This window comes from Tachyglossus aculeatus, chromosome 4 (genome assembly GCF_015852505.1).
Source record: "Tachyglossus aculeatus isolate mTacAcu1 chromosome 4, mTacAcu1.pri, whole genome shotgun sequence".
Classification (NCBI taxonomy): Eukaryota; Metazoa; Chordata; class Mammalia; order Monotremata; family Tachyglossidae; genus Tachyglossus; species Tachyglossus aculeatus.
The window spans coordinates 84,201,530-84,228,932 of record NC_052069.1 but is presented as its reverse complement, the minus strand read 5'-3'; the positions used below and the strand labels follow the sequence as shown (position 1 = coordinate 84,228,932).

Genomic DNA, 27,403 nt, shown 5'->3' with positions numbered 1-27,403 from the left:
GGGACGTTATAAGGTGATCAGGTTGTCCCATGGGGGGGCTCACAGTCTCAATCCCCATTTTACAGATGAGATCACTGAGGCACAGAGAAGTTAAGTGACTTGCCCAGAGTCACACAGCTGGCAATTGGCAGAGTCGGGATTTGAACCCATGACCTCTGACTCCAAAGCCCGGGCTCTTTCCACTGAGCCATGCCGCTCAACGGTGAGGAGATGTTGTTTGATGTGGAGGTTGATGGGCAACCATTGGCGTTTCTTGAGGAGTGTGTGGGAAGTTGTCAGGGGCAGAGAGAAATTGAGCAACTCCCTTGCTTACTTCGAGATGAATGATGGTCTTGGAGGGTCAGTCCCCAGGGGAGAGATGGGTTCGAGAGTCATCGACCCCAGGAGCAAGATAGAGGTATGTACATCTTGCCTCAGGGAAACTCCAGGAGCAGTTCTGGTCTGCCTGGTGTACTGCAGCATGGCTCAGTGGAAATAACACCGGCTTTGGAGTCAGAGGTCATGGGTTCAAATCCCGGCTCCGCCACTTGGCAGCTGTGTGACTTTGGGCAAGTCACTTAACGTCTCTGGGCCTTAGTTACCTCGTCTGTAAAATGGGGATTAAGACTATGAGCCCCCTGTGGGACAACCTGATCACCTTGTATCTTCCCCAGTGCTTAGAACAGTGCTTTGCACACAGTAAGCATTTAATAAATGCGATTATTATTATTCATTCACTCAATTGTATTTATTGAGTGCTTACTGTGTGCAGAGCACTGTACTAAGCGCTTGGGAAGTACAAGTTGGCAACACATAGAGACGATCCCTACCCAACAACGGGCTCACAGTCTACAAGGGCGAGACAGACAACAAAACAAAACACGTAGACAGGTGTCAAGTCGTCAGAACAAATAGAATTACAGCTAAATGCACATCATTAACAAAATAAATGGTTCCATAGCAATTATTACTGCTTATGGGAGGGGCCATGGCCCAGCTTGAACCCCTGGATAGTTGAGAAGCAGCCCAGCGGCTCCATCGACAGGAGTTTGGCTTGTGCTTTAACTCTCAAGAGGTCAAGTTCTGTGGAAAGGGATGCTCTGCATGTGGGGCCAGCTCTCACACCCCCTTAGTTTATTCACCCTTTAGTCACCCCTCCATCAGCCCCACAATACTTACGGACATGTCTGTAATTTATATACATTAATGCCCGTCTCCCCTTGCAGAGCGTAAGCTCGTTGTGGGCAGGAACTTATCTACCAACTCTGGTACTGAAGAAGCAGTGTGACATAGTGAATAGAGCACAGGCCTGGAGTCAGAAGGTCATAGGTTCTAATCCCGGCTCTGCCACTTTTTTGCGCCTCAGTTACCTTATCTGTAAAATAAGGATTTTTGAACCCTTTGAGGAACAGGGCCTGTGTCCAACTCAGTTTGCTTGGATCCACTCCATTCATTCATTCATTCAATCGTATTTATTGAGCGCTTCCAGTGCTTAGTCCAGTGCCTGGCACATAGAAAGTGCTTAACAAATGCCATAATTACTATTATTATCACTCTCCCAAGGGCTTAGTACAGTACTCTGCACACAAGAAGTATACAGTAAATACCAATGATTGACGGGTTGATTTTCCAATCCCCAGTGTGGATCAGGCTGAAGTCCCCACACAGTCCAGTGCTCCAGATGGGGCAGGTTAACGAAGTTTAGCCTCTGTTTATAAGAAACAAAAGGAAAAAAAACCCACAGTAGCTGCTTTCCTCTGGGGTTGTAAACTTCTGGAGGTATTTTGTGCACAGCCCCCTGCCATGCTTCAGATTGGGTAGGGCCAGCAGTGAAGTGTCTGCCATGTAGGTCTGAGAACCCGTCTACCAACTCCGTTGCATTGTACTCTCCAAGCGCTCAGTACACTGCTCTGCTCACAGTAAGCGTTCAGTAAATGCCATTGATTTGATTTGAGTGGCCTCTGGGGGCCAGCAGTGCAACTCTGCTGAGTGACCTTGGGCAAGTCACTTCACTTCTCTGTGCCTCAGTTACCTCATATGTAAAATGGGGATTAAGACTGTGAGCCCCATGCAGGACAGGGACTCTGTTCAACCTGATTTACTTGGATCCACCCCTTTGCTTAGTACAGTGCCTGGCACATAATAAGCACTTAACAAAAAACAAAAAACCACAGTTATTATTATTGTAATTATTATCATCATGATTATTATTATTATTGTTAAGTCCCAGCAGCCCAGAGAGAAGGAACCACCAGACATGTGTACTCATTCATTCATTCATTCAGTTATATTTATTGAGCACTTACTGTGTGCAGAGCACTGTACTAAGTGCTTGGGAAGTACAAGTTGGCAACATATAGAGATGGTCCCTACCCAACAACGGGCTTACAGTCTCCTTCCCCCTGCCGGCACTGACCCTCAGATTCTGCTTTCCCCTTACTTCCCCCAGCTTTGTGGCATCACCCCCAAAACCCCAAACCTGCCTCACCCACTTTTCTGTGGAAACTTATCCCAACCTGTCCAGCCCATCCCTTTTCCTGCTGCCATGCTGTTCCCTTGCAGTCCAACACCACTTGGGATTCCCCAAATCCGGGGGTCAGCAGAGATGAGACCAGGATGGTAAGGTATGGTAGGGGATTGCTACTATCCCCTCCTTCTTTTCCTCTGCCCCTTCCCCATCAGCCTCTTCCCCCACTCTCCCCCTTCATTACCCCACATACACACACTTTGGTCTTCAAACAATCAATTGACTGTAAGCTCACTGTGGGCAGGGGATATATCTGTTTATTGTTATGTTGCATTCTCCCAAGCACTTAGTACGGTGCTCTGCACACAGTAATCACTCAATAAATGCGATTGAATGAATGAATATTTATTGAGCACTTGCTCTGCACAGAGCACTATACCAAGTACTTGGAAGAATACAATACAACAGAACTGGTAGACGTGTTCTCTACCCACAAGGATCTCACAGTCTGGATGGGGAGATAAACGTTCACGTAAATAGATAGCCTGACCTGTGAGGGAGCCACTTAGGAAGGAGAAGAAAGTGGATTTGAGGCAGTTGCAGGTTCCAGGGGTGGGGTTGGATTATGGCTCAGAGGGTAGAGGTGGGAATGAACTTAGGTTTTGGGGAGCCTAGAGCAGAGTGGACGAGGCTAGGGGCCAAAAATATAAAGGGGTGAAGGAGAAGAGCAGGAGGAGTATGGAGAAAATGTTGCAATTGAATGAATGAGTGAATCCCACATGGGGCTCACAGTCTAAGTAGGAGAGAGGACAGTTATTTAATCCCCATTGCTTAGATGAGGAAACTGAGGCACAGAAAGCATCCCTTGTGATGTCACTTGTCTGCTGGGTTACATGACTTATCCAGTGTCACAAAGCAGGATAAGGGCAACATAAGGGATTCATTCATTCAATCGTATTTATTGAGCTTGTATAGAATAGAAAGTGTAGTTTTTTGAAGCCTCTTGGTTTAGTAAGCTATCAATCAATTAATCAGTTGTATTTGGAGGCTGAGCTTTTGCCCTCATTCATCCCAAGCCTCCTACAAGACTGAAGACTGATGGAAAGAGACTCAAACTTGGATCTTTCAGCTAACCGGTTAGCTCTTCAAACCTGTCTACCATTCCCAAGAACCAGTCTGCTTGCTCCATCGCTAAAACCCCTGCCTCCTCTTGGTCTCCACACCCACAGTGAAAAGCTGGCCCCATGTCAGGAAGCAGCCAGTAGCACAGTACAGCCTCCTCCTGCATTATCCCTTTCAGAAACAACTTCGGGTGGGAGGGTCCGCAAAATCTCTGGCCAGGCACAGTGTGGAGAAGAGGGACCTGAGACAAAGAGTGCCCTGGCCAACAGGACGGTCTTAGCGATAGCCCCTGAACTTTGAATTTGGTAAACAGTGTTACGGCCAAAGGTGGGTGTGTGATTCAGAGAAGTTCTCCTCTCTTCCAGCATCTTCCAGCATCCATTCCAGCGTGGGCCCAGTGACTCATTTCTGAGTCGGCAAAGTTGAATTGGTCCTGCTGTCTATTTAGGGACTGAATAAGTTTCCTTAGCAAATGTGGTTAACTTGCTGACCAGCTGCTTAACACTGTACCCAAGTGAGAGTTCCAAATTATTTCCGACTCACTCGGGTTGGGGCCGATATTACTATTCCATCCTCTAGGCCAGTGAAAGTGAAAGTTGGGCCCACAGGTTGTACATTAAGAAACATTTCACAATTGACAGTGATCTTGCACAGCCATATGGCAGATCTAGTGTACTATAGGTAAATGCTGTTTTTGTAAGCAACCCCATCATAAAACCTAGAATGAAATTAGCACATTTCAAATTAACTCAAATGGAATAAGGGAGCTTTATGTAATGAACATCTCTATAAAACTGACATCAAGTCCGTTAAAACACAGTGAGAAACAATATCAAAACTGAACATAAACTGTGAATAATTAAATTGTGAAGCTCTTTTTAAAAAAGGGTATGCCAAAATGGGAGTCACTTTCACCTAGAGCTATTGCAACAAACTTCCAAGGATTAAAAAGCAAATTTAGTAGTATTTAACATCATCAATAACCAAAAATTGTATTTTTTTTCATTCATTCAGTTGTATTTATTGAGCGCTTACTGTGTGCAGAGCACTGTACTAAGCACTTGGGAAGTACAAGTTGGCAACATACATATTTTTTAAAAAAATACCCAGCATTGTGCGCAGACATTTGAGCCTAATGTCTTATTCATAATTATGGCTATTAAGGGATAGAGTATATTTTACTATTAAATAGGATTGATGGAAAAGCTACTGAAGTGAACTTCAAAAGCCTAGTACTAAAAAGTGATTGCTATGTCAGTGAAACTCCCAAGCAGATCAAATATCTTTTAAGAGGTAGTAGTCCATTGCATCTTCGAGCACGTGTATTCTTCTGTTTTAGGATTTTGCAAAGGTTGGCTTTTGGGTTCTGATTTCCTTCCAGCCCTGACTAAAGAAATACACTTTTTGAACATTAAATATGATAGTTGGAAACACAGATTAAAGAAGAGTTTGTTGAAAAGGAAATACATTTTCCATTTTTAGATCGACTCGAGCCGTGCTTCTCAGTCTTGTTTCTTCAGTGTCCGTCTTGATTTTACAATCAAACACATTGCTTTGTGGTAATTAAATGCAGTTAGATTAGCAATTCACAGTTCAACCAGCTTATAGAACAGTGCTTGACACGTAAGGAATACTTAACAAATACCACAGTAATAATATTAATAGCCACCTATAGGTGCCAGACATAGTAGGGGAAAGGATACTAGGTTTTCAGTTTTTTTTTCAAGGTTTTCAAGGTTTGCGTGAAGTGGGGAGCAGGTTTGAAAATTGAAGGAGCTGTCATTCTTCAGAGAAAAGAGATTACCAGCCCTTGAAATGTCTCCTCCACTATGCCTGGAATTAATGATCTGGTGCTCACCAACCTCTAAGCAATGCTTTGTTCCTGGATCCCCTCCATGTACGCAAACGTGTGGAAGTTCGGGCAGGGTGTATATTTGCCTGCCTTGCTTGGTTTCTTCTGTTTCTTAAATTAAAAGTGTATGCTAAAAATCAGATGTTTAGAACGTCATTAATTGGTGTGATTGTAATCTCGTCCCTTCAGATCCGGGGAAGATTTTGCCCGAAGCTCTTGATTACAGCAGGATTTGGTTACAGACAGTATCTGGAGAAGTAGATACCAAAAGTGGCATTCCTCCTCCACTTGTTATACTGCAAATTAAAGACTTTCTCAATGGACCAGGTAGGAAGTATATTTTTAATGTGAATATATGAATACTGACTTTATATTTACTTTATATTACAATGCCTCTATGTTTATATACTGTAATATATGTCTTTACCCTGATTTGCTTGAATCCACCCCAGTGCTTAGTGGCTGGCACACAGTAAGTGCATAACAAATACAATAATAATTATTATTATATATTATTATATTATATATTATAATATATTGTATATTATAAAATAAACTAATATAATATAATACATTATATATTGTTATATAATTATTATTATTATATTATTATTAGTGAAAAGGGTAAAGCTTGCTGCCTTTCTAGAAGGGAAGCAGCGTGGCTTAGTGGAAAGAGCCCGGGCTTGGGAGTCAGAGGTCATGGGTTCTAATCCCGGCTCTGCCACTTGCCTGCTGTGTGACCTTGGGCAAGTCACTTAACTTCTCTGTGCCTCAGTTGCCTCATCTGTAAAATGGGGATGAAGACTGTAAGCCCCACAGGGGACAACTGATTACCTTGTATCTACCCCAGCGCTTAGAAGAGTGTTTGGCACATAGTAAGCGCTCAACAAATGCCATCACTGTTATTATTAATAGTAGTAAGTGTAGTTTTTTGAAGCCTCTCGGTTTAGTAAGCTATCAATCAATTGATTGTTAATCAATTGATTAACAAATCAATTGTATTTATTGAGTGCTTATTATGTGTAGCTTATGACGTCAGAGCTTGGGAGAGTACAACATAACAGAGTTGGTAGACACATTCCCTGCCCACAACAAGCTTACAGTCTAGGGGGCCTATGTATTCTATTTAGTAATAATAATTGTTATTATTTTAATTACGGTATTTGTTGAGGGCTTACCATGTGCCAGGCCCTGTACTAAGCACTGGGGTAGATACAAGTGAATCAAGGTGGATACAGTCCCTGTCCCACATGGGGCCTATAGTCTAACTAGGAGGGTATTCATATGGTTTATTGCCATATATATCCTCGTTCTTCCCCCTGCTCCCACTATTTGGAATCATGTATGCCTGCCTTCCTCCCCACATTATATTGAGGGCAGAAACTATGTCTTTTGTTCCTGGAGTCCTTTGGACTGTGAGCTCATTGTGGGTAGGGAACAGGTCTATCTGTCTCCCCCTTCTAATCAATCAATCAATCAATCGTATTTATTGAGCGCTTACTGTGGGCAGAGCACCGTATTAAGTGCTTGGGAAGTACAAGTTGGCAACATATAGAGATGGTCCGTACCCAACAAAGGCTCACAGTCTATATGTTGCCAACTTGTACTTCCCAAGCGCTTAGTACGGTGCTCTGCCCACAGTAAGTGCTCAATAAATATGACTGAATGAATGATATTTCATTCATTATTGTATTTATTGAGCACTTACTGTGGGCAGAGCACCATACTAAGCGCTTGGGAGAGCACAATATAACAATAAACAGATACATTCCTTACCCTCAAGAGTTTACGGTCTAGATTCATTTGTTTGTGAGACTATGGAAGTCAGCCCAGAAGATAAAGAAAAAATATTTTAAACTCACAATAGAAATGAACAGTTTATACCTTTTAAAGTGCTATATCCCTTTAACTGAAATATTTGTTGAACCATCTGCCTACAATATCTTTAGATCATTTCACCAAGACTTAAATTTTCTCTCAAACGCTAATTCCATGTAATTCTTTTTAACGTAAAAAGTGTGGTGAGTGAAAATTTAAATTTGAATCATGCATACAATGCAATCTTAATTGAAGCGCTAAACATTTTGATACTAATGTTCTCATCTAATTTTTTTAAAGTATCAGAGGAGGCATCTTGGATTGCAAGTTTGTCTTTTGAAACCTTTCCCGCCTTGCAATAGTTCTGCCTAAAACCATAATTATATTTGGAAATGCAAGTAATATAGAGTAGGGGCCATTTTTAAAATTTAGTTTTTCACTGAAAAACTGTGGATGTAGTAACTTTCAAATTTAATTATCTGGATCGATTTTCCAGGGAGTCTTTTTCCCAAATGAAGCAAAAAGGATGCTGCCTTTCAGCATTAGCTATTGAAGAGTGAAAGAAAGTTCATGATATTTTCTTCAGTTCCGTTCTTTCTTCTTAGTCCTCTGTACAGCATATTGAAGTGAAAGTTGGGCCCTCAAGGTTGTACATTAAGAAACATCCCCCGTCCCTCCTCCCTTTCTCCAAAAGCAACGAGCGAACCCATTAGCCAGGTCAGTGGTTTGAGAAACCTGGAAAATAGCAGCTACCAGAAACCCACTGGAATAATATCTCCAGCAGGTGATAGATTAGTTGGAACAAATTGGAACCATCACACTTCAGCAATTCTGGTTTCTTTCAAGCTGCTTTAAAAATGTCGTCATTTCAATACACAATCTCAGCACAGCAGAACCGTCCGCAGCAGGTTAATTTGAATCATATGATGTGTCACTGCCCTCAGCTGACATGAGCTCTTTCCATGTGTGAAGCCATAATAAATCCATTCCCAACCAAGGCAAATTCCCAATGAGAAGGTGAACTAATCCAGGCCTCACACTGGCATGCTAGCCCTCTGTAATTGAAAGCAGCGTCACCTGTTCCCAGTACAGTGGGCCCAGAGAGAGAGCGGGAATTAGCATTAGATCTGATACGTATTATATTGAAAAGTCATTTATCCTTCTTACGAGTTCAGCTGTGGGCTGCTTAGCATGACATCATGCATCTACCTAGAAAAGGGCCCACTTTAGCCCAGTTCGACAGTTTTGTTAAGCATGATATTTGTTAGCTTTGAAATGAGAATCTTTTGATTTAATGAGACCTGACATGCGAGAGGGGAAGCTGGGAAGAGTGCAGATTTTCCTAATTAACTCAGGGTCATTTGCAAAAACATTTGAGCTCTCTCTGGTAGTTTCTTTCATTGTTTTTTTGCAAGTAAATATTTAAACCGCTGACAGTAAAGCCATGAAATGACATGTAAATAAGAAGACGAAGAAAAATGTGGCAATTATTTAGTAGTTTATTATAGTTTTGTTTTAAACCTCTTGTGGCTTAATTGTTTTTGTAATTTATATCTGTTATGTTTTTCATTTGAACTTGTATTAGATAGTTATGTGCATATGTATATATCATGGCTCAGTGGCAAGAGCACTGGCTTGGGAGTTAGAGGACATGGGTTCTAATCCCGACTCCACCGCTTGTCAGCTGTGTGACTTTGGGCAAGTCACTTAAATTCTCTGTGCCTCAGTTACCCCATCTGTAAAATGGGAATTAAAACTGTGAGCCCCATTTGGGACAACCTGATTACCTTGTGTCCCCCAGTGCTTAGAACAGTGCTTGGCACATAGTAAGAACTTAAATACCATCATTATTATTCTACAAAACATATGTGAAAGGACGTAGTTATGTTCCTTTCAGTGTAGTATTTATATTAGTAGTAGTATTTATTGAGTGCCTTCAGAGAAGTAACATATTCCCTGTCCACAAGGAGCTTATACTCTAATGGGGGAGACAGACATAACAACAACAATAATAATAATAATAATAGTGGTATTTAAGTGCTTCCTATGTGCCAGGCACTGTACTAAGCGCTGGGATGGATACAGGTAAATCGGATTGGACACAGTCCCTGTCCCATGTGGGGACAATCCCCATTTTACAGATGAGATAACTGAGGCTCAGAGAAGTTAAGTTACTTGCCCAAGGTCACACAGAAGACAAGTGGCAGAGCTAGACTGTGAGCCCACTGTTGGGTAGGGACCGTCTCTATATGTTGCCAACTTGTACTTCCCAAGCGCTTAGTACAGTGCTCTGCACACAGTAAGCGCTCAATAAATACGATTGAATGAGTGAATGAATTAGAACCCGTGACCACCTGACTCCCAGGGCTGTGCTCTATCCATTACACCATGCTGTTTCTCTAAAATGTGTAAAAATATCTACGCAGGCAGTAATCAGAATAGAGAACGGAATGCATCCATCTGCAAAAGTACTGAAGATGGGTATAAATACAATAGTAATTAATAACTAATTATGGTATTTGTTACGCACTTACTATGTACCAGGCACTGGGATGGATACCAGCAAATCGGGTTGGCTATAGTCCCTGTCCTTCATCATCATCAATCGTGTTTATTGAGCGCTTACTATGTGCAGAGCACTGTACTAAGCGCTTGGGAAGTACAAGCTGGCAACACATAGAGACAGTCCCTACCCAACAGTGGGCTCACAGTCTAAAACTTCATGAGGCGCATAGTCTCAAATCCCTGTTTTACAGATGAGGGAACTGAGGCACAGAGAAGTGAAGTGACTTACCCAAGGCCACGCAGCAGACAAGTGGCAGAGCTGGGATTAGAACCCGTGACCTTCTGATTCCCAGACACATGCTCTGTCCACTACACTACGCTGCTTCTATGGCATAGAGGAAGAAGAGTGGGGGACCCTTTTGGAATGTCTGAGGCCAGAGAAAAGCCAGTAAGACTGTGAGGGCAAAACCAGGGACAGAACATAGAGAACTGGGAATAGGTCACCATGAGAAGCTCATATGCTTAATTTTGTATTTCTAGTAAGAATGCACTGACCCATCAGTGCATTAGTTCCGTTCAGTAAGTAGCACTGAACCCTCCGCATGATTTTGTCTGGCCTCTGTGAAGTCGACAGCCTACATTGCAGTAAACCGGCGGGGTTGTGGGTGCGGTGTACTGAGTTGAAAATCTCTACAGCGACGATCTCTACTTTACCCTCTTGGAGCCGAAATGGTGAAACTTAAAGCTTGGAGGGTAGAGGAGGCATTTTAGCTTCTGTCAGCGCCGCGTCCCGGCTGAAGCAGGGAGTCAGTTGCTGAGGAGCGACCGGCGTGCCTCACTGCCGTCGAGAAGGCAGCGGCTCTTGTTTAAACAAAAGCTTCTCGCAGAAAGAAGGTGAGAAGGCAAAAGAGAAAAGAACGCCGGGCACTGCAAACGTTAAGTAGAGATCGTAACCAAGGACAGGGCTGTTTGTATGTCCAGTTGGCACTGCTGTGGATCCTCAATTGGCCTTTTCAACCACATACACACTCATAGGTGAATTTTGCCTTCAGTGGTTTCTTCTAATGCAAGGGCAACTTTGTGTGTGTGTGTGTGTGTGTGTGTGTGTGTGTGTGTGTGTGTGTGTGCATGTGTACAACGTATACATAATAATAATAATGATGCACTTACTAGTAAGCGCCTACTATGTGCAAAGCACTGTTCTAAGTGCTGGGGAGATTACAAGGCTGTCCCATGGGGTGCTCATAGTTTTAATCCCCATTTTACAGATGAGGTAACTGAGGTACAGAGAAGTTAAGTGACTCGCCCAAAGTCACACAGCTGACAGTTGGCGGAGCCGGGATTTGAACCTACGACCTTTGACTCCAAAGCCCGTGCTCTTTCCACTGAGCCAAAATTGCTGTGCCACTCACCCATTCTAAGCTATTTTTGAGTTTGACTGCTATTTTTGAGTTTGTTAATTAATTCTCCCACACTTGTTTAAACCATCCATACGTCACAGGGATGTTGTGAGGAATAAAGGGGATAATTGATTGGAAAGTGCTTTGAAAATAAAATCAATGAATTAGTAGTATTTACTCACCACCTTCTGTGTGCAGAGCACTGTAGTAAGCACTCGAAAGAGCACAGCAGACATTCAGGATGCTGCTGCTCCTCTTGTAGGGCATACAGCTTAATGGGGGAGACACACAAAATCATCTGAGAAGGAGCATGGCTCAGTGGAAAGAGCACGGGCTTTGGAGTCAGAGGTCATGGGTTCAAATCCAGGCTCTGCCACATGTCTGCTTTGTGACTTTGGGCAAGTCACTTAACTTCTCGGTGCCTCAGTTCCCTCATCTGTAAAATGGGGATTAAGACTGTGAGCCCCCCGTGGACAACTTGATCACCTTGTAACCTCCCGAGTGTTTAAAACAGTGTTTTCACATAGTAAGTGTTTAATAAATGCCATTATTATTATTATTATTATTTATAGGTAGAATGTGTACATTGATACGTACAGAATTAATCACTCTCTATGAATGTGTGAGTGCTGAGCTGGTGCAAAAATGATGAGATAAGTTGGCTGGAAGTGATCAAGGGGTAAGAAAATTAATCAAGGAAAGCCTCTTGGAGGAGGTGAGGATTTCAGAAAGGCTTTCGAGGTAACGAGAAACGAGTCCTGGCAGCTCCACCAATTGCCAGCTGTGTGACTTTGGGCAAGTCACTTCACTTCTCTGGGCCTCAGTTACCCATCTGTAAAATGGGGATGAAGACTGTGAGCCCCACATGGAACAACCTGATCACCTTGTAACCTCCACAGCGCTTAGAACAGTGCTTTGCACATAGTAAGCGCTTAATAAATGCTATTATTATTATTATTATTATTTTATTATTATTATTATTTGAAGAGGAAGGCATGCTAAGCAGGAGAGAGGGAATGGGTCAGAGGTCAGGCGCAGAAGAGTCAAGAACTGGGCAAATCGAGAAGGCGAGCTTGGGAAGAACAAGCTGGGGTGTAGTAGGAAAAGAGAGTTGATGGAATCCCTTCAAACCAATTGTCAGGAGTTTCTGCTTAATGCAAAGAGGGATGGGTAGCCACTGAAGGTCTTTGAGAACTACGAAAGACGTACTGGAAAGTGATCAAGGCAGTAGAGTGGAGGATGAACTGGAGAGGGGAGGTTACATAAGGGGAGACCAGTAAGGTGGTCAAAAGTCAGGCTGTGATAGGACCAGGTGATGGCTGCTTGGATGAAGAGAATGGTGAGGAAATCCCGATAGACTTGAACAACTGATTGAACAGTAGAATTGGAAAGGAGCCAGACATCAATGATCACACCGTGGTTGTGGGCTTCAAAGACAAGAAGAATTATGGGGGAAAAGTGCTATGCCAATGCAAGGCATTATTAGTATTCACAACTTCCTTCGAAGTAGAGAAGTAAATGATTTCTACTTCTGTATAAACTTCTGTTTCTGCCCCTCTAGACTGTAAGCTTGTTGTGGGCAGGGAATGTATCTACCAACTCTCCTAAGTATCTAGTGCAGTGCTGTGCACACAGTAAGCTCTCAATAAATGCCACTGAGTGTATAAACCAATTTTTAGCAATCACATTTAAAATATCATCCCTCACTATAATATTACTTACTGCGGGATCCCAGTGAACTATTCGTTTTTACCTCACAAACAGTGTCACCGTCTAAAGGGACCTCTTTTGAACCATCAGATAATGACTAGGATAGTATTTGGGATAATAATAATAATAATGGCATTTCTTAAGCGCTTACTATGTGCAAAGCACTGTTCTAAGCACTGGGGAGGTTACAAGGTGATCAGATTGTCCCACGGGGGGCTCACAGTCTTTAATCCCCATTTTACAGATGAGGTAACTGAGGCACAGAGAAGTTAAGTGACTTGCCCAAAGTCACACAGCTAATTGGCAGAGCTAAGATTTGAACCCATGACCTCTGACTCCAAAGCCTGTGCTCTTTCCACTGAGTCATGCTGCTTCTTTAAGTCGTGCCCCTTTAAAAAAAATCATCTTGTACAAGGAGAGGGCCAGAGAAGTAAATGAATTGCTTCACCCACCCCCATTCATCCATCAGCAATTTTTCACCTCCTCTGAGAGAGGAAAATCTTGAATTAAAGGATTGAGTCAGGCCCAGCTGCTCCCCGAACAGCAAAAAGAAGAGTCACAGCAGCCAAGTGGTTGTGTGACTCCTGCTGTGGCGAGACAAACCGGAGTGGAGACTGGGAAAACATTATGCCCTTAGAGGTGGTTAACAGGCTCTGCGGAACTCTCTGGAACATTTGCGATGTGGGAAATGTAAGGATAGCTCTCTCATCTCCTCTTCATGGAGAGATCAAGCAGCTCGATAACGTCAATCCTAAAGAAAAATGAAACCTAAATAAAAAAGCTGGGGGAAAATAATCTGAGTTTAACAGGAACCGTTAATGTAAAAGAGCATTCTCAGTGCTAATATCCATGGAACCGCGGAGAAGCCGTAGAAAGGGCATGGGCCTGGGAATCAGGAGGCCTGGGTTCCGATCCGGTCTCTGTCATTTGCCGGCTCTGTGACCTTGTGCAAGTCACTTCATTCACTTCCGTGTACTTTATATTGCTCATCCGCAAGACTGATGAAGTATCTGTTTTCCCTTCCACTTAGCTGTGAAGTTATCTACCCCAGAGCTTTGTATAGTTCTTGGCATTGGGCTGAGTCTACCAATTCTGTTGTATGTGCCCAAATGCTCTGCCACAGAGTGAGAACTCAATAAATACCATTGATTGAGAAAGATCACTTAATAATAATAATAATAATGATGATGATGATATTCGTTCAGCACTTACTGTGTACCAAGCAATGTTCTAAGTATGGCGAGATGGGAACAGGAGAGTCATATCAGACACAGGGAGAAGGGGAAAGGAGAACAGGTATTCAATCCCCATTTTTTTAGATGAGAAAACTGAGGCACAGAGCAAGGTTACACACCAGGCGAATGGCACAACCAGGATTAGAACACAGGTCTTCTGACTCCTAATCACGCACACTTTCCCCTGTGATATGCTGCTTTAGCAAATTATTGGAAGAAGTGCAATTACAGTGCAAGCCTTCTGATACCAATTCATTTCTCTGCATTTGAGCTGAGGAAGGATAATAATAATAATAATAATAATAATGGCATTTATTAAGTGCTTACTATGTGCAAAGCACTGTTCTAAGCGCTGGGGAGGTTACAAGGTGATCAGGTTGTCCCATGGGGGGCTGGCAGTCTTAGTCCTCATTTTACAGATGAGGTAACTGAGGCACAGAGAAGTGACTTGCCCAAAGTCACACAGCTGATAATTGGCAGAGCCGGGATTTGAACCCATGACCTGTGATTGCAAAGCCCGTGCTCTTTTCCACTGAGCCACACTGCTTCCCCAAGGATGCTCTGGGAGGAGATAGGAAGCCTAATGGGAAAGTCGAAAGAAGAGAAGGCACTTCAAAGTAGTGCTGGGGTTGAGATGATGGTGGTAGGCAAGGAAAGGGAAGAAAAAAGGCTTTTGTCACTTCTTTACTCAATCCAGAAATCACAAAATTCTGTGTTTGGAAAGCCCCAGTGGCCGTCTGGCTGGTGGAGCCACACTCCTGAGTTTTCAGTCCACAGAAGCAAGTGCCCTAGTCATAGAGGAATTCCTTGTAAAGGACTGGAGGAGACCGATAAGCCTAAGTATACAGGTGTACAGAGAAGCAGCATTCATTCATTCATTTATTTAGCTCTTACTATGTGCAGAGCACTGTGCTAAGTGCTTGGGAGAGTACAATACAACAATAAACCGATGCATTCCCCACCCACAACAACCTTACAGCCTACAGGGGAGGCTCATAACTTAGTGGATAGGCCACAGGCCTGGGAGCCAAAGGGACCTGGGTTCTAATTCCGGCTCTGCCACTTTGTTACATGACCTTGGGCAAGTCACTTCACTTCTCTGGGTCTCAGTTATCTGTAAATTGGGGATTAAGACTGTGAGACCCATAGGGGACATGGACACTGTATCCAACTTGATTTGCTTGTAGCTAACCTGCAATTAGTATAGTGCCTGGCACATAATAAGCTCTTATTTACCATACTATAGTATGGTATGGTAATACCATAAATACCATAATGAAATATATATATTTATAAGACATTCAGGAGATGCTACCAGAAACAAAGCCTGGGCGATAACTGTAGGAGAAGGGTACAGAAGAGGTAGTAAATGAACAGGAGAAAGGGGCTGAGGGAGGCTGGGAATGATGAGCCCTTTCTCCTGGCAAAAGTGGATGATTACCAGCCCTGGTATGGGCACACAGTGTCTGCTGAGCAGCTCCCAACCGCCTCATTGGTTGTGGGTTAGGAAAGTCGAATATATTTCCATGAAGTGGGTACTTACTGTGAGGTAATTTGCGGCAGACAACCATTCTGACGCCCCTCAGCCAAATAAAAAAATAAATATGTGTCTGTAATGCAGTTACTTTCCAAATGTTGTGTGGCTGTTGTTTCCTCTGCAAAGCTGAGATCAATTTATTTCCAGTTCCTTCTTGAGAGTGAATCATAGACTTGAGAAGGACCTCGTGAGGTCCAGACTGGATGGTGGTTGTCTCATCTTTCTGCAAGCTGCTCAGGGTTGGAAATCCCGCAACCTCCTTTGGAAGCTCACGCCAATGATACGTCTTTCTAATAAGCAAGGATAGGTTCTTTAAAGCCTTACATTGTCTCTCCCTTTAACTTAAGCCCATTTTCTCCTGTTGGCCCAAGTGGACATGGAGAGCAACAGGATAGAATATTTTTGCCAAAGGATAATAAGGGGCTGATCAGTGCAGGGAAAGAAGTATACCTTTGATTTCACATATTTGACTTCTGATAACTCTACCCCACAGTCTTCTTCCAACGTTTTTGAGTATTTAGCCACTCTTACATTTGTGATATTTTTTTTCCGCACACCTATTGAATTGTCTCCCTTTTCAGAAAAGCTATTTTCTCATTTTCCAAGGTAACTTTGAATTATATTCATGCCTTCTGAGATATAGAATCCCTTCCATTTGAGTGTGGGTATGTTCTTGATACATTTGTCCAAGCCAACAACCAAGATATTAATCAAAACTGGAGGAACCGTGTGGCCTAATGGAAAGTGGGCCTGGGAGTAGAGGACCTGGAATCTAATCCCAGCTCCACTACCTGTCTTCCATGTGACCTTAGGCAAAGCTATTTAACTTCTCTGTGCCTCAGTTCCTTCATCTGCAAAAATGGGAATTCAATATCTCTTCCCCCTCCCACTTAGACTGTTAGCCAAAGGAGGAACGTGATTATCTTGTATCTACCCCAGCGATTAGTATAGTACTTAGCACACAGCAAGCGCTTTACAAATACCACTATTATTAATATTAACATCACTAACTGATACCAAGACCAGGCTCTGTGGGGGGGACTCAGGAAAGCTGGATATAAAAATATTCACCTCTACAGTGGTCAAAATATTTAATTGAGTGTACAAATATGCATGTATACAAAAGTTCTGAAGATGTGTATAAATAAGTTCATAAGTGATTTCCAGCATTTTCTTCATCTCGCCAAACACTATTCCTTTCCTTTAGCATCTGGAATACGATCAGTTTGACTATTTCCTTGAGGGTTTCCAACTGCCTCTATTATTCTCTATTAGTAATAATCAAGAAAAGAAGCACCTCCACCTTGATTCTTTTACTCTCTCCCCAAGAGAACTAACCCAGATGTAATCCAAAATCCTTTGTGTTGGTCCATGCCCCTTAAATCATTTCAGCAGGTCATATTGGAATGATCTCCCATCACCACTTAGATCAGACCAACTATCTCAGGTGTTTGTATCCAAATTATTTTAAAGAACAGTCAAGCAGAAGTCTTTTTGATGCAAAATAGGAGGAGAAAATATGCCAATACCCTAACCAAGAACAGTAATTGGCACCTTCTAATTATGCTTGTTGACAGATTTCCCAATTGTTTATCATGCATCATCCTAATTTATGAAATAAAAATCACCCTCACTGTTTTTTTAAAAAATTCTGTCACAGGAAGCAGTGTAGCTTAATGGGAAGAGCACAGGCCTGGGATTCAACCCGGCTCAGCTGCTTGTCTGTTGTGTGATTTTGGGCAAGTCACTGGATGTCTCTGTGCCTCAGTTACCTCATCTGTCAAATAGGGATAAAGACTGTGAGCCCCATGTGGGACAGGGACTGTGTCCAACCTGATTATCTTATACCTGCCGCAGTGCTTAATACAGTGTCTGGCACCTAGTAAGTGCCTAACAGTTAAAAAATAACCCCCCAAAAAACAAACAAAAAACCAACCCACCTTCCTAGGATATAAATTAGCAAACCTTGTTGGTTTGAAATGTATTTTTTTCATTTGCTAATGAATTCCCAAGGAAGAAATTCTCTGAAATGTGACTTAAGTATAGTTCCTAGGAATTTTCTTTCCTAAGTGTTATGATTTGTTTCTAACAGGCCATATTCAATCCATTGGGTTTGGGGTAAGATATTTCAGAAGGCATCATGTATGTAAGTAATATGGTGACTAATGGGTCAAGTGAAGTTGGAACATTTTAAATGGGAAAATTACTGGAAGCAGTGAGCAGGGAAATTTTCCAGTTGATTTTTGTTCCCCCACAAGGTGTACATAAACTCAATGGATTCACCTCTGGGACCTGAACTCCTGCTCTGATTTCATTATTGCAGTATGATTCCTTTCCTTTCACTGTTAAGTCATCTTATGGTACTGTGGGAGCACAAAATAAGTGTAATTTATTTATATTTGTCTAATCTCCTTTTCACTCAGTAGTCATTTGATCATTCCATTTCCTGGTAGCTGCTCAGAAAGTTTTGACGGGGAATTAGAAACTAATAATTGACAGGCGTGGATTTAGGTGGTGACCTAAGGACACAAAATCTGTATGGTGAGAGAAACAGAGCAACAGGAAAGTAGATGATTCAGCTGGGAGAAAATAGTTTTATATCATGTTCTCTATTACAGGCTATTCCTCAAGTCCAGGCTTTGCAAGCAGTCCATTCTAAATGAATTAAATTAGGATTGAAGGAAAATGCTCATTCTTCATACTAAAACACTGTATTCTTACAGTTGAGAAAAGTAACAGCTGCTACCTGTATACAGTGCCTTATCCAGTTGCATTTCAACAGAATTATATTTAATATTTCAGTCCTATATTAAAAAGCACACCCCATGTGTTTATTTTGGAGGGCTTCCACTATTGAAGCGCATTTGTCTTAGTGCTAATGATAAAAAGTTTCTTCAATGATGTAAATACAAATTGTAAAACAAGGCAAAAGTCATGTAGATTGCTCAATTTTTATGTTTTTTTGTCTTAATGTGCCAAAATTGTTGCATAACCTTTTCCTAGTTATAAAAATAATCTTTCTGTCATTATGACACTGTTAAAATATTTGCAGTGATATCTTCGATTTTCTGCAAATTTTGAGTGGGTGGATTCACTAGGCAATAATAATTTTAATATAAATTTATTAAGTTATTAAGTGTGACAAAGATTTTGTTGAGGAACACACGTCACTTTACTTTAGAAAATGATGAAGTGATGTATTTAGTTGAGTTCGGACTCTTCCTATATTTGGTGAAGCTTTTTATTGTCTCTGGGTGAATTTTGTGCTTATGAAAGGAAATGCCTAGTGGTATATATAGCTGTTCTTCATTTTTGAAGATAAAACCATTAAAGGTGAAACTAACCCATATTTATGGGTGCAACTGATACATCAGATGTTGTTGTTGTTAATGGTAGTTAAGTGCTTCGTATTCATTCATTCAGTAGTATTTATTGAGCGCTTACACTATGCAGAGCACTGTACTAAGCTCTTGAAAAGTACAATTTGGCAACAAATAGAGACAATCCCTACCTAACGGGCTCACAGTCTAGAAGGGGGGAGACAGACAACAAAACAAAACAAGACCACCAGCAATCCATTCAAAACTGAGTGCCCATAAAAATAGTTCCTAACAAACTGAACTGATAGTTTGCCACATGCAGGGCACTTTTCTGTTCTCTAATTTTTCTCTTGGCATGTCTGTCTTCGCGAAGCCTCCACTCAAATCAATCAGTATTTATTGAATTAGCTTACTAGGTACAGGACACTGTTCTAGCTGCTGGAAAGAATAAAATACAATCAATAGAAGTGATTCTATAAACAGATATATACCTCTATATATCTGTAATTTACTTATTATTTATTTATTTATATTAATGTCTGCCTCCCATGCTAAACTGTGATCACATTGTGGGCAAGGAATGTGTCTGATGTTGTATTGTACTCTCCCAAGTGCTTAATGCAGTGCTTTGCACAAGGTAAGTGCTCAATAAGTATGATTAATATAATAGTAATAATTCTTGCCCTCAGGGAACTTACGAGGAGGGAAATTGATACTAAAATAAATCACAAATAGAAGGAAAATGAGTATAAAGATGGTCATAAGTGGACAGGGGATGAGCATACTTCCGTGTTTTAGGTGGTGCAGAACTGAAATGACAGCTGGGGAATGTAAAGTTGGTGAGATTAGAAATTCATTAGGGAAGGACTCATTCAATCCATCAGTGGTGCTTACTGAGTGTAGAGCACTGTACTAAGCGCTTGGGAGAGTGCAATGTAACAGAGTTGGTAGATATGTTCTCTGCCCACCAGGAGTTTACAGGCATTAAATAAATTATGGCTATGAGCATAAGTTCTGTAAGGCTGAGGGTGGGGTGAATATCAAGTGCTTAAAGGGTAAGATCCAAGTATATAGGCAACACAAAAAGCAGATTGGAGTGGGAGAAGTGAGGACTTAGGCAGGGAACACCTTTAGGAGAACATGAGATTTTAATGAGGCACTGAGGATGATGAGGGGGTGGTCCTGATGTACATGAAGGGGGAGGGAGTTCCAGAGGGGTGATTTGGGCAATAAGTTGCCTGCAAGATAGATGGGATTGAGGTATAATAAGTAGGTTGGCATTGGAGGAGCGAAGCATGCAGGCTGGGTTGCAGTAGGAAATCAGTGAGGCAAGGTAGGAGGGGGACAAGCTGATTGAGTGCTTTAAAGTTGGTGGTAAGGAGTTTCTGTTTGATGGGGAGGTGGATAATAATAATAATAATAATAATAATGGCATTTGTTAAGCGCTTACTATGTGCAGAGCACTGTTCTAAGCGCTGGGGGTGGATACAAGGTGATCAGGTTGTCCCACATGGGGCTCACAGTCTTAATCCCCATTTTACAGATGAAGTAACTGAGGCTCAGAGAAGTTAAGTGACTTGCTCAAGGTCACACAGCAGACATGTGGGGGAGCCGGGATTTGAACCCTTGACCTCTGACTCCAAAGCCCGGGCTCTTCTCCACTGAGCCACACTGCTCAGAGGATAGGCAACCTCTGGAGATTCTTGAGAAGGGGCTAAATGTGAACTGAATGTTCTTTTAGAAAATGATCTGGGCAGGAGAATGAAGTATGAACTGCAGTGGGGAGAGACTGGAGGTAGGATGGTCAGTGAAGAGGCAGGATATAAGTGCTTTGATCAGTGTAGAATCAGTTAGGATGGCAAGGAAAGGGTAGATTGTAACGATTTTATGAAGGTAGAAATGACAGGATTTCTTAACAGATGGACTATGTAGGTTGAATTAGAGAGAGGAGTGAAGGATAATGTGTGATTTCAGAAGGCCTGTGACTATGGAGAGAACAGTTGTCTGTCAGATGTGAAAGCCAGGGAAGGTGTTTCAAGTGGGGAAACAGGGCATGAGCAGATCAGCAGAAGGAAAGATGAGAATGAGGCATGATGAGTAGGTTAGCCTGAGAAGAACAAAGAAGCAAAAGTGGGATGCAAGTGGGAGAGTAGAAGTGAGACAACTGTTTGAGTGCCTTAGTATTTCTAGACAGGCGTTTTTGCATGATATGTGGAAAGGAATGACTAACCATTGATGGATGTTTGAGGAGTGGGGACATATGTAAAAAACGATATTTGAGAAAAATAACTCAGGTAGCAGAGTAAAGTGTGGACTGAGGGTGAAGGTTGGGAAGACAGCAAAGGAGTAGCCTCGTCTTTTTTCTAATGTTCTCCTTTTTTGATATTTGTTAAGCGCTTACAAGGTGCCAGGCACTGTATTAAGTGCTGGGGTCAATACAAGATAATCAGGTTGGACAAAGTCTATGTCCCCATTTTACAGATGAGAAAACTAGGGCATCTTTGGCTCATGGCTTTAAGCCCCATTTTACAGGTGAGGTAACTGAGGCACAAAGAAGTCAAGTGACTTGCTGACGGTCACACAGCCGACAAGTGTAGAGAAATGTAGAGAAGCAGCGTGGCTCAGTGGAAAGAGCATGGGCTTGGGAGTCAGAGGTCATGGGTTCAAATCCCAGCTCTGCCAATTGTCAGCTATGTGACTTTGGGCAAGTCACTTCACTTCTCTGTGCCTCAGTTACCTCATCTGTAAATGGGGATGAAGACTGTGAGCCCCACGTGGAACAACCTGATCACCTTGTATCCTCCCCAGCGCTTAGAACAGTGCTTTGCACGTAGTAAATACTTAACAAATGCCATCATTATTATTATTATTTGGAGTCAGAGGTCATGGGTTCAAATCCCAGCTCCGCCACTTGTCAGCTATGTGACTTTGGGCAAGTCACTTAACTTCTCTGAGTCTCAGTTCCCTCATCTGTAAAATGGGGATTAAGACTGTGAGCCCTCTGTGGGACAACCTGATCACCTTGTAACCTCCCCAGCACTTAGAACAGTGCTTTGCACATAGTAAGTGCTTAATAAATGCCATTATTATTATTATTATTATTAAGTGGCAGAACCAGGATTAGAACCCAGGTCCTTCTGATTCCCAGGCTTGGGCTCTTTCCACTAGGCCATGCAGCTTCTCTCCAGTCACAAGAGCTGAAGAGTCTAGGGAAAGTGACAAGTTGGATGCTTTCTAGCAGAAAACTGCTTTGTACTAGCCTCATATTTCTGCACTAATGAAAAAATGCTTCTGCATAGAGCTAGACCAATTCTTGTGCTCTTATATATCATTCCAGTTTTTCCTGTTCTCATTTTGTGCATCAACTAGTTCCCAAATCCAGATGTAAAAGTGTTAAACTAAGGTTTGGTAATTCTATTTGAATGTCAATCTGTTAGTCATATTTACTGAGCATTTACTGTATGCAGAGCACTGTCCTAAGTTCTTGGGAGAGTATTTGCCTGTATCTACCCCAGCGCTTAGTGCAGTGTTTGGTACATAGTAAGCACTTATCAAATACCACTCTTACTAATTATTACTATTGCAGTATAATAATAATAATGACGGCATTTGTTAAGCGCTTACTATGTGCAGAGCACATTCCCTACCTACAATGAGCCTCCAGTATAGAGTCCTTATTTTAGCTTACAGACCTTTTTTTAGTCCACAGTTTTGCAACATTTCTAGGTCCACAAAGCTCCAAACTTTAAAATGACCTCCTTTTTCTATCAATTCCATTTGAAGGCATGGAATGAAACAGAATGGCTTTTCCGTTAGACATCACTCATGTTAGGCAGCGTACTTCAGAAGAGACCTTTCATATAACAATGTCGTCTGTGATGTGCATTATAAAAAAATTGCCATTTAAGCCAAGTTAGCACAATATCTCCTATCCAGTAGGACAACATCACTAATTGTCTTGTCTTTTTAAACTTCTGCAGCAGACATAAATTTGGATATCTCAAAGCCTTTGAAAGCAAACCTGAGTTTTGTCAAACTAGATCAGATAAACCATTTTCTGAAGAAGATCACAATCACGAATGATTCCGAGAGCAGCACGGAGACGACTTCATCAGATGAACTACTAAACAGAGTTGAAGTCTCAGCATCCCGAGTCCACAGTGGAGACCTGCCTGTTGCTGCAGCACACGCTGATGGGGGGCAAAAGGTTCCAGTCCAAGAAAACATGTGGAGAGCAGTTTCCTGCTTTCAAAAGATTTCTATCCACACTGCTCAGATAGTGGTCTCCATGGAAACCATCCCACACCCTAATAAACCATGCCTGTTAGCATCTTTATCAACCCTCGATGGAAGCTTAAATGTCAAGACAGAACAAAGAACACCTGGTAAGTTGTCTCAATCGTACGTGTATTAAAATAGTCCTGAAAGTTTCATGCTAATCACGCACAATTGTTTTTCAGATCATTTCATTTAGAAGTCGAAAATAGGAGCGATAGTGTTAAAATACTACGCACTGAATAGGAACTGTCATGAGAACTGAGGATTTCTGTTTTGCTTTTTTGAAGGGGCTCTTAGATAATTGGGAGTGAATCACTGAGCTCAGTAACCTCAGCAACTACAAAATGAATCTCTTAAAGGCAAATTTCCAAGATATGCTTGAAAACAACATCCCCATCTTTCTGGTGGGTTGATCTAATTTTACATCTTACGGATCAGGGTGTTTAAACACAACCTATAGTAGTGACAGATATGCTTGGTGAGTTTTAGTTGGAAACTAGGATCAAGCAAAAGTTTCTAAGGACCATTTGAAAGTGTTACAGCTCCATTCTAGACAAGCCTCCTGTCAGGAAAGGCCTGGATTGATGCCCCAAAATAGCACATTAAGGAATTAGGAACCTTCATAATGAATGGGGTGGTAGAGTAATAAGGTTGCAAACTGTTTCCACCACAAAAGCCTCAAATCTTTCTTTCCTCCTTGTGGCAAAAAGTTATTTTTCTTCTTCTGAGGCCCAGGCATGAAGGCTTGAGTTTTCTGCAGTTTTTCATGAGCAGGAGAGAGGGTCACAGGTGAGAATGCAGTTTTTAATCACATAAACTTCTTTTTTGCTACCGTAAAAATTCAGGGCAGGTTGCCAGGAATTTCACACCAAAGGATTGTAAGTGAAAGGGCAAGCAGTTTATTTGGATGGGAGGGCTTGAGAGTCAGCCACTTGCCTTGTGGTTATGTTTGATTAGTTGGTTCCTAAAAATCATGGGCTATATCAACACTAACTGGGAATTAGCCAGATCTAACCAGTTGGTGCCACCATTTAAGAGATAAAGGAAAATGGTTAGTGGCTGAGAAATGTGGGTTTCAAGCCAAGGAAGGTGATTTATAGCTTTCTCATCAGAAATGATTGTGGCCCTGCCAGCTAAAGGCAGTACCTTTATTATTTTTTAAGTTAAAAATGAAATATGTAAGGTTCAAGGGACAGGAAAGACTGAAACATTGGAGGATGAAGTTCTCAATTTACCCGTAAATAAATTGTAGTACAGGCAGGAGGAGTGGACTCATTCCACATTTTTTCAGTTGTATTTTTAATCTTAGCAGGGGAAAATTAAGACTCAAACTGAGTTAGAGTTGTTTAAATTCACTGTTCATAATTCTGAGCAATTTTTAAAAAATCCTAATTTTCCTTTACTATTTCAAGCTTGCCATTGTCCTCGCTACCTAACAGGGTCCATAAAATTCTTTTTTGGTTGTAGACAGAAAGTTGCCAGATTCATCCTGTGATTCCCTTCAGATTTTCCTGCTACTAGAAAAAAGCATTCCTTGAAGTACAGTTTAAGTTCTAGAAACCTGTTGCTTCTTGCAGTTATATTTCTCAGTCTACCTCGATGCAGGTAGAGAGAGTATGGTTTTAAAGTTTAACCCATTTTGCAAAACAAATTTATAATGCTTATTTCTTAGGAAGCATTTTAAATAAAGTAAATTCAATGATAAATCCAAGCAAAATGAGATTTTCTCATTCAGTATGAAACAGTTTCCTATCAGAAAGTAAAGAGCACTGTTTAAGTAAAAATCCGTCATTCCATCCATATGCTTTTAAAAAGGAAAATTCTTAGAAGAAAAAATTGTCCTTCAGCTGGATAATAAATTAAGTACTGATTGTCGCTAAAAACTCATGTGAATAATTGTAACTGAGTAAATATTATGTAATTTTAAGGATTTAGATTTAAGCCAGGACTAAAGTTGAAATATGAAAAGTTTTAGGAAACATACACGCACTGCGGGGTGCTCCTTAGTTTTTTGAAAGGCCTTGCATTATAAGTGCTAATAAAATGATTCAAAATACTTAAGTATTGTTGAAGATAAGGTGCTGAAAAATGCAGTAGGTCAGTTACCAATAGATTTTTGAGGGCTTGGAGTACTTTTTTTAAAATGTTAGAGTTCTGAATTTGTCTGAAACCTTTTCTAGTTATACCTTTTTTTTTTACATTTTGAAACTAAAACACAAATCCTTCACCGTGCCTTTGATTTTAGTCATATGACCAGTATGGCCATCTGTAGCAGCTGCACTGTACAAATTATTTGCTGAACCAAATTGAGCACAGTGACAAAAGTAGTCATCTCAGATGTACTGCTAAAATAGAGAGAGGGAAAGGAGCGTGGCTTTTGTACAGTATAGCCATCTGCTGTACAGATGTTACTGTATAGAATGACTTAAGATAAAATAATTGTAGAAAATGTTCATTAAAACCTCAACAATTTGCACTTGTTTACTTGAATCTGCATAACTCCCCAATGAGACAACACACTTGGGGTTTCTTTGGTTCTCACTCGCTTTCGCTTTGATCCTTTTTGATGTGCTGACTTTAATAAACACAGTCAGAAAGCACTGTGCAAAAACATCATGGAAAAAACTACAAAGGAACAATTATAGCCGAAACTACTCTAATCCCTTACTTACGCAAGCTATTTTTGGTGAAATATGTTTTTTTACACATTTTATGTGACAATGTTATATAAACAGCATAAACGACCGTCTTCCAGATGAGTTTTAATTTAGGAGCTGAAATTGATTTGTAATGCCGGAGGAATCTTGTGTGCTAAGTATTATTTAGGAAAACACAAATGGGAATGTGTTGGAAGCATGTTTCCTCATTTATGGAGGGTACAAGAAAAGCTTTGACCTTGCCTCATGACATTATTTTTTTATCTTTAAGTTAACAAGCAGTCATGAGCTCAAGGGGGCAGAAGGAAGGGAAAGTCATTTTCCCTCAAGATATTTGCAATAAAAAAGGCCTAAAAGCCTCCAGTTGCATTATGTGGGTGTTGAGGGTGGAGGGAGGGAGCTGTATATTTAGATGTGGGTACTATTATATATATATAAAATACATATATACATAAGTATAATATACATATAATACACACATATATATATGTAAATTTAATGAAACTTTAAAAAGTTAAGTGCTGTGGCTGATGGATTTGGAATTTTGTAGCCCTTTCTAGCAGAAGAAAATTGAATGCTTGATGATACAACTCAGTTTTATTCTTCTTAACTTCCTGCTTCTTTTGATTGTAAAATGATGACACTTTCAAGGGGATTTTTTTTTTTTTGCTATTTTCCTCTTGAAGTTCTAATGCAGCAGCGATTTTTTAGAATGCTACTGTCTTATTTCTGCTAGAATGCATTCATTCTAACTAAGTGGCATTCGTGTTCTGGTTCTAGTTGAGGCAACGCTTAATAGTATACAAGTTTATGTACTGTACTTCCTAGATGTCTATGATTGTGTTATTAAGCCTTAATTTTAATTTAGTAAACATTTCAGTGGACAATTTTTGGAAAGATTCTAGTCCAGTTCAGATTAAAGAGTTGCATGATCACACCAAGTGACAATAATAATAGTATTTGTTAAACAGTAATTTTGTGCCAAGACACATCATACAAAACAGCGGGGTAAATATGAAATAAGTAGGTCGAATCTAATCCCTATCCCACGTGAGGCTCAGAGTCTTCGAGGGAAGGGGAACTGGTATTTAATCCATATTTTACAAATGAGGAAACTGAGTAACAGAAGTTAAGTGACTTGCCCATCGTCATCCAGCAGTCAGGTGGCAGAAGAGGGATTAGAACCCAGATCCCCTGACCCTCAGGCTCATGCTCTTTCCACTAGGCCACACTACTCCTCAACCTGTGACCAAAAGGTAAAAATAGTAGTATTTGGAACTAGTTTGGAACTAGTTTGAAATCACCCATTTTGGAGCCACAGTCTTTTAGACTGTGAGCCCACTGTTGGGTAGGGACTGTCTCTATATGTTGCCAATTTGTACTTCCCAAGCACTTAGTACAGTGCTCTGCACATAGTAAGCGCTCCATAAATACGATTGATGATGATGATGTTGATGATGAGATTATACAGCCATAAATGCCTAGATGAAATTTGTGAACTGGAGGCCCAGCTGCAAGGGAAA

General features: G+C 41.2%; 1 protein-coding gene across 2 annotated transcripts in view; it reads left to right on the top strand.

The window, feature by feature from the left end:
- VPS13B (vacuolar protein sorting 13 homolog B) overlaps nucleotides 1–27,403 on the top strand; it is a 1,018,523-nt gene that overhangs the window by 756,370 nt on the left and 234,750 nt on the right. For both annotated transcript variants that reach the window (XM_038744561.1, XM_038744562.1), the window contains exons 34-35: nucleotides 5,610–5,747; nucleotides 22,926–23,330. In XM_038744561.1, the coding sequence (XP_038600489.1) occupies nucleotides 5,610–5,747; nucleotides 22,926–23,330 (543 nt within the window). The remainder of the gene's footprint in view (nucleotides 1–5,609; nucleotides 5,748–22,925; nucleotides 23,331–27,403) is intronic.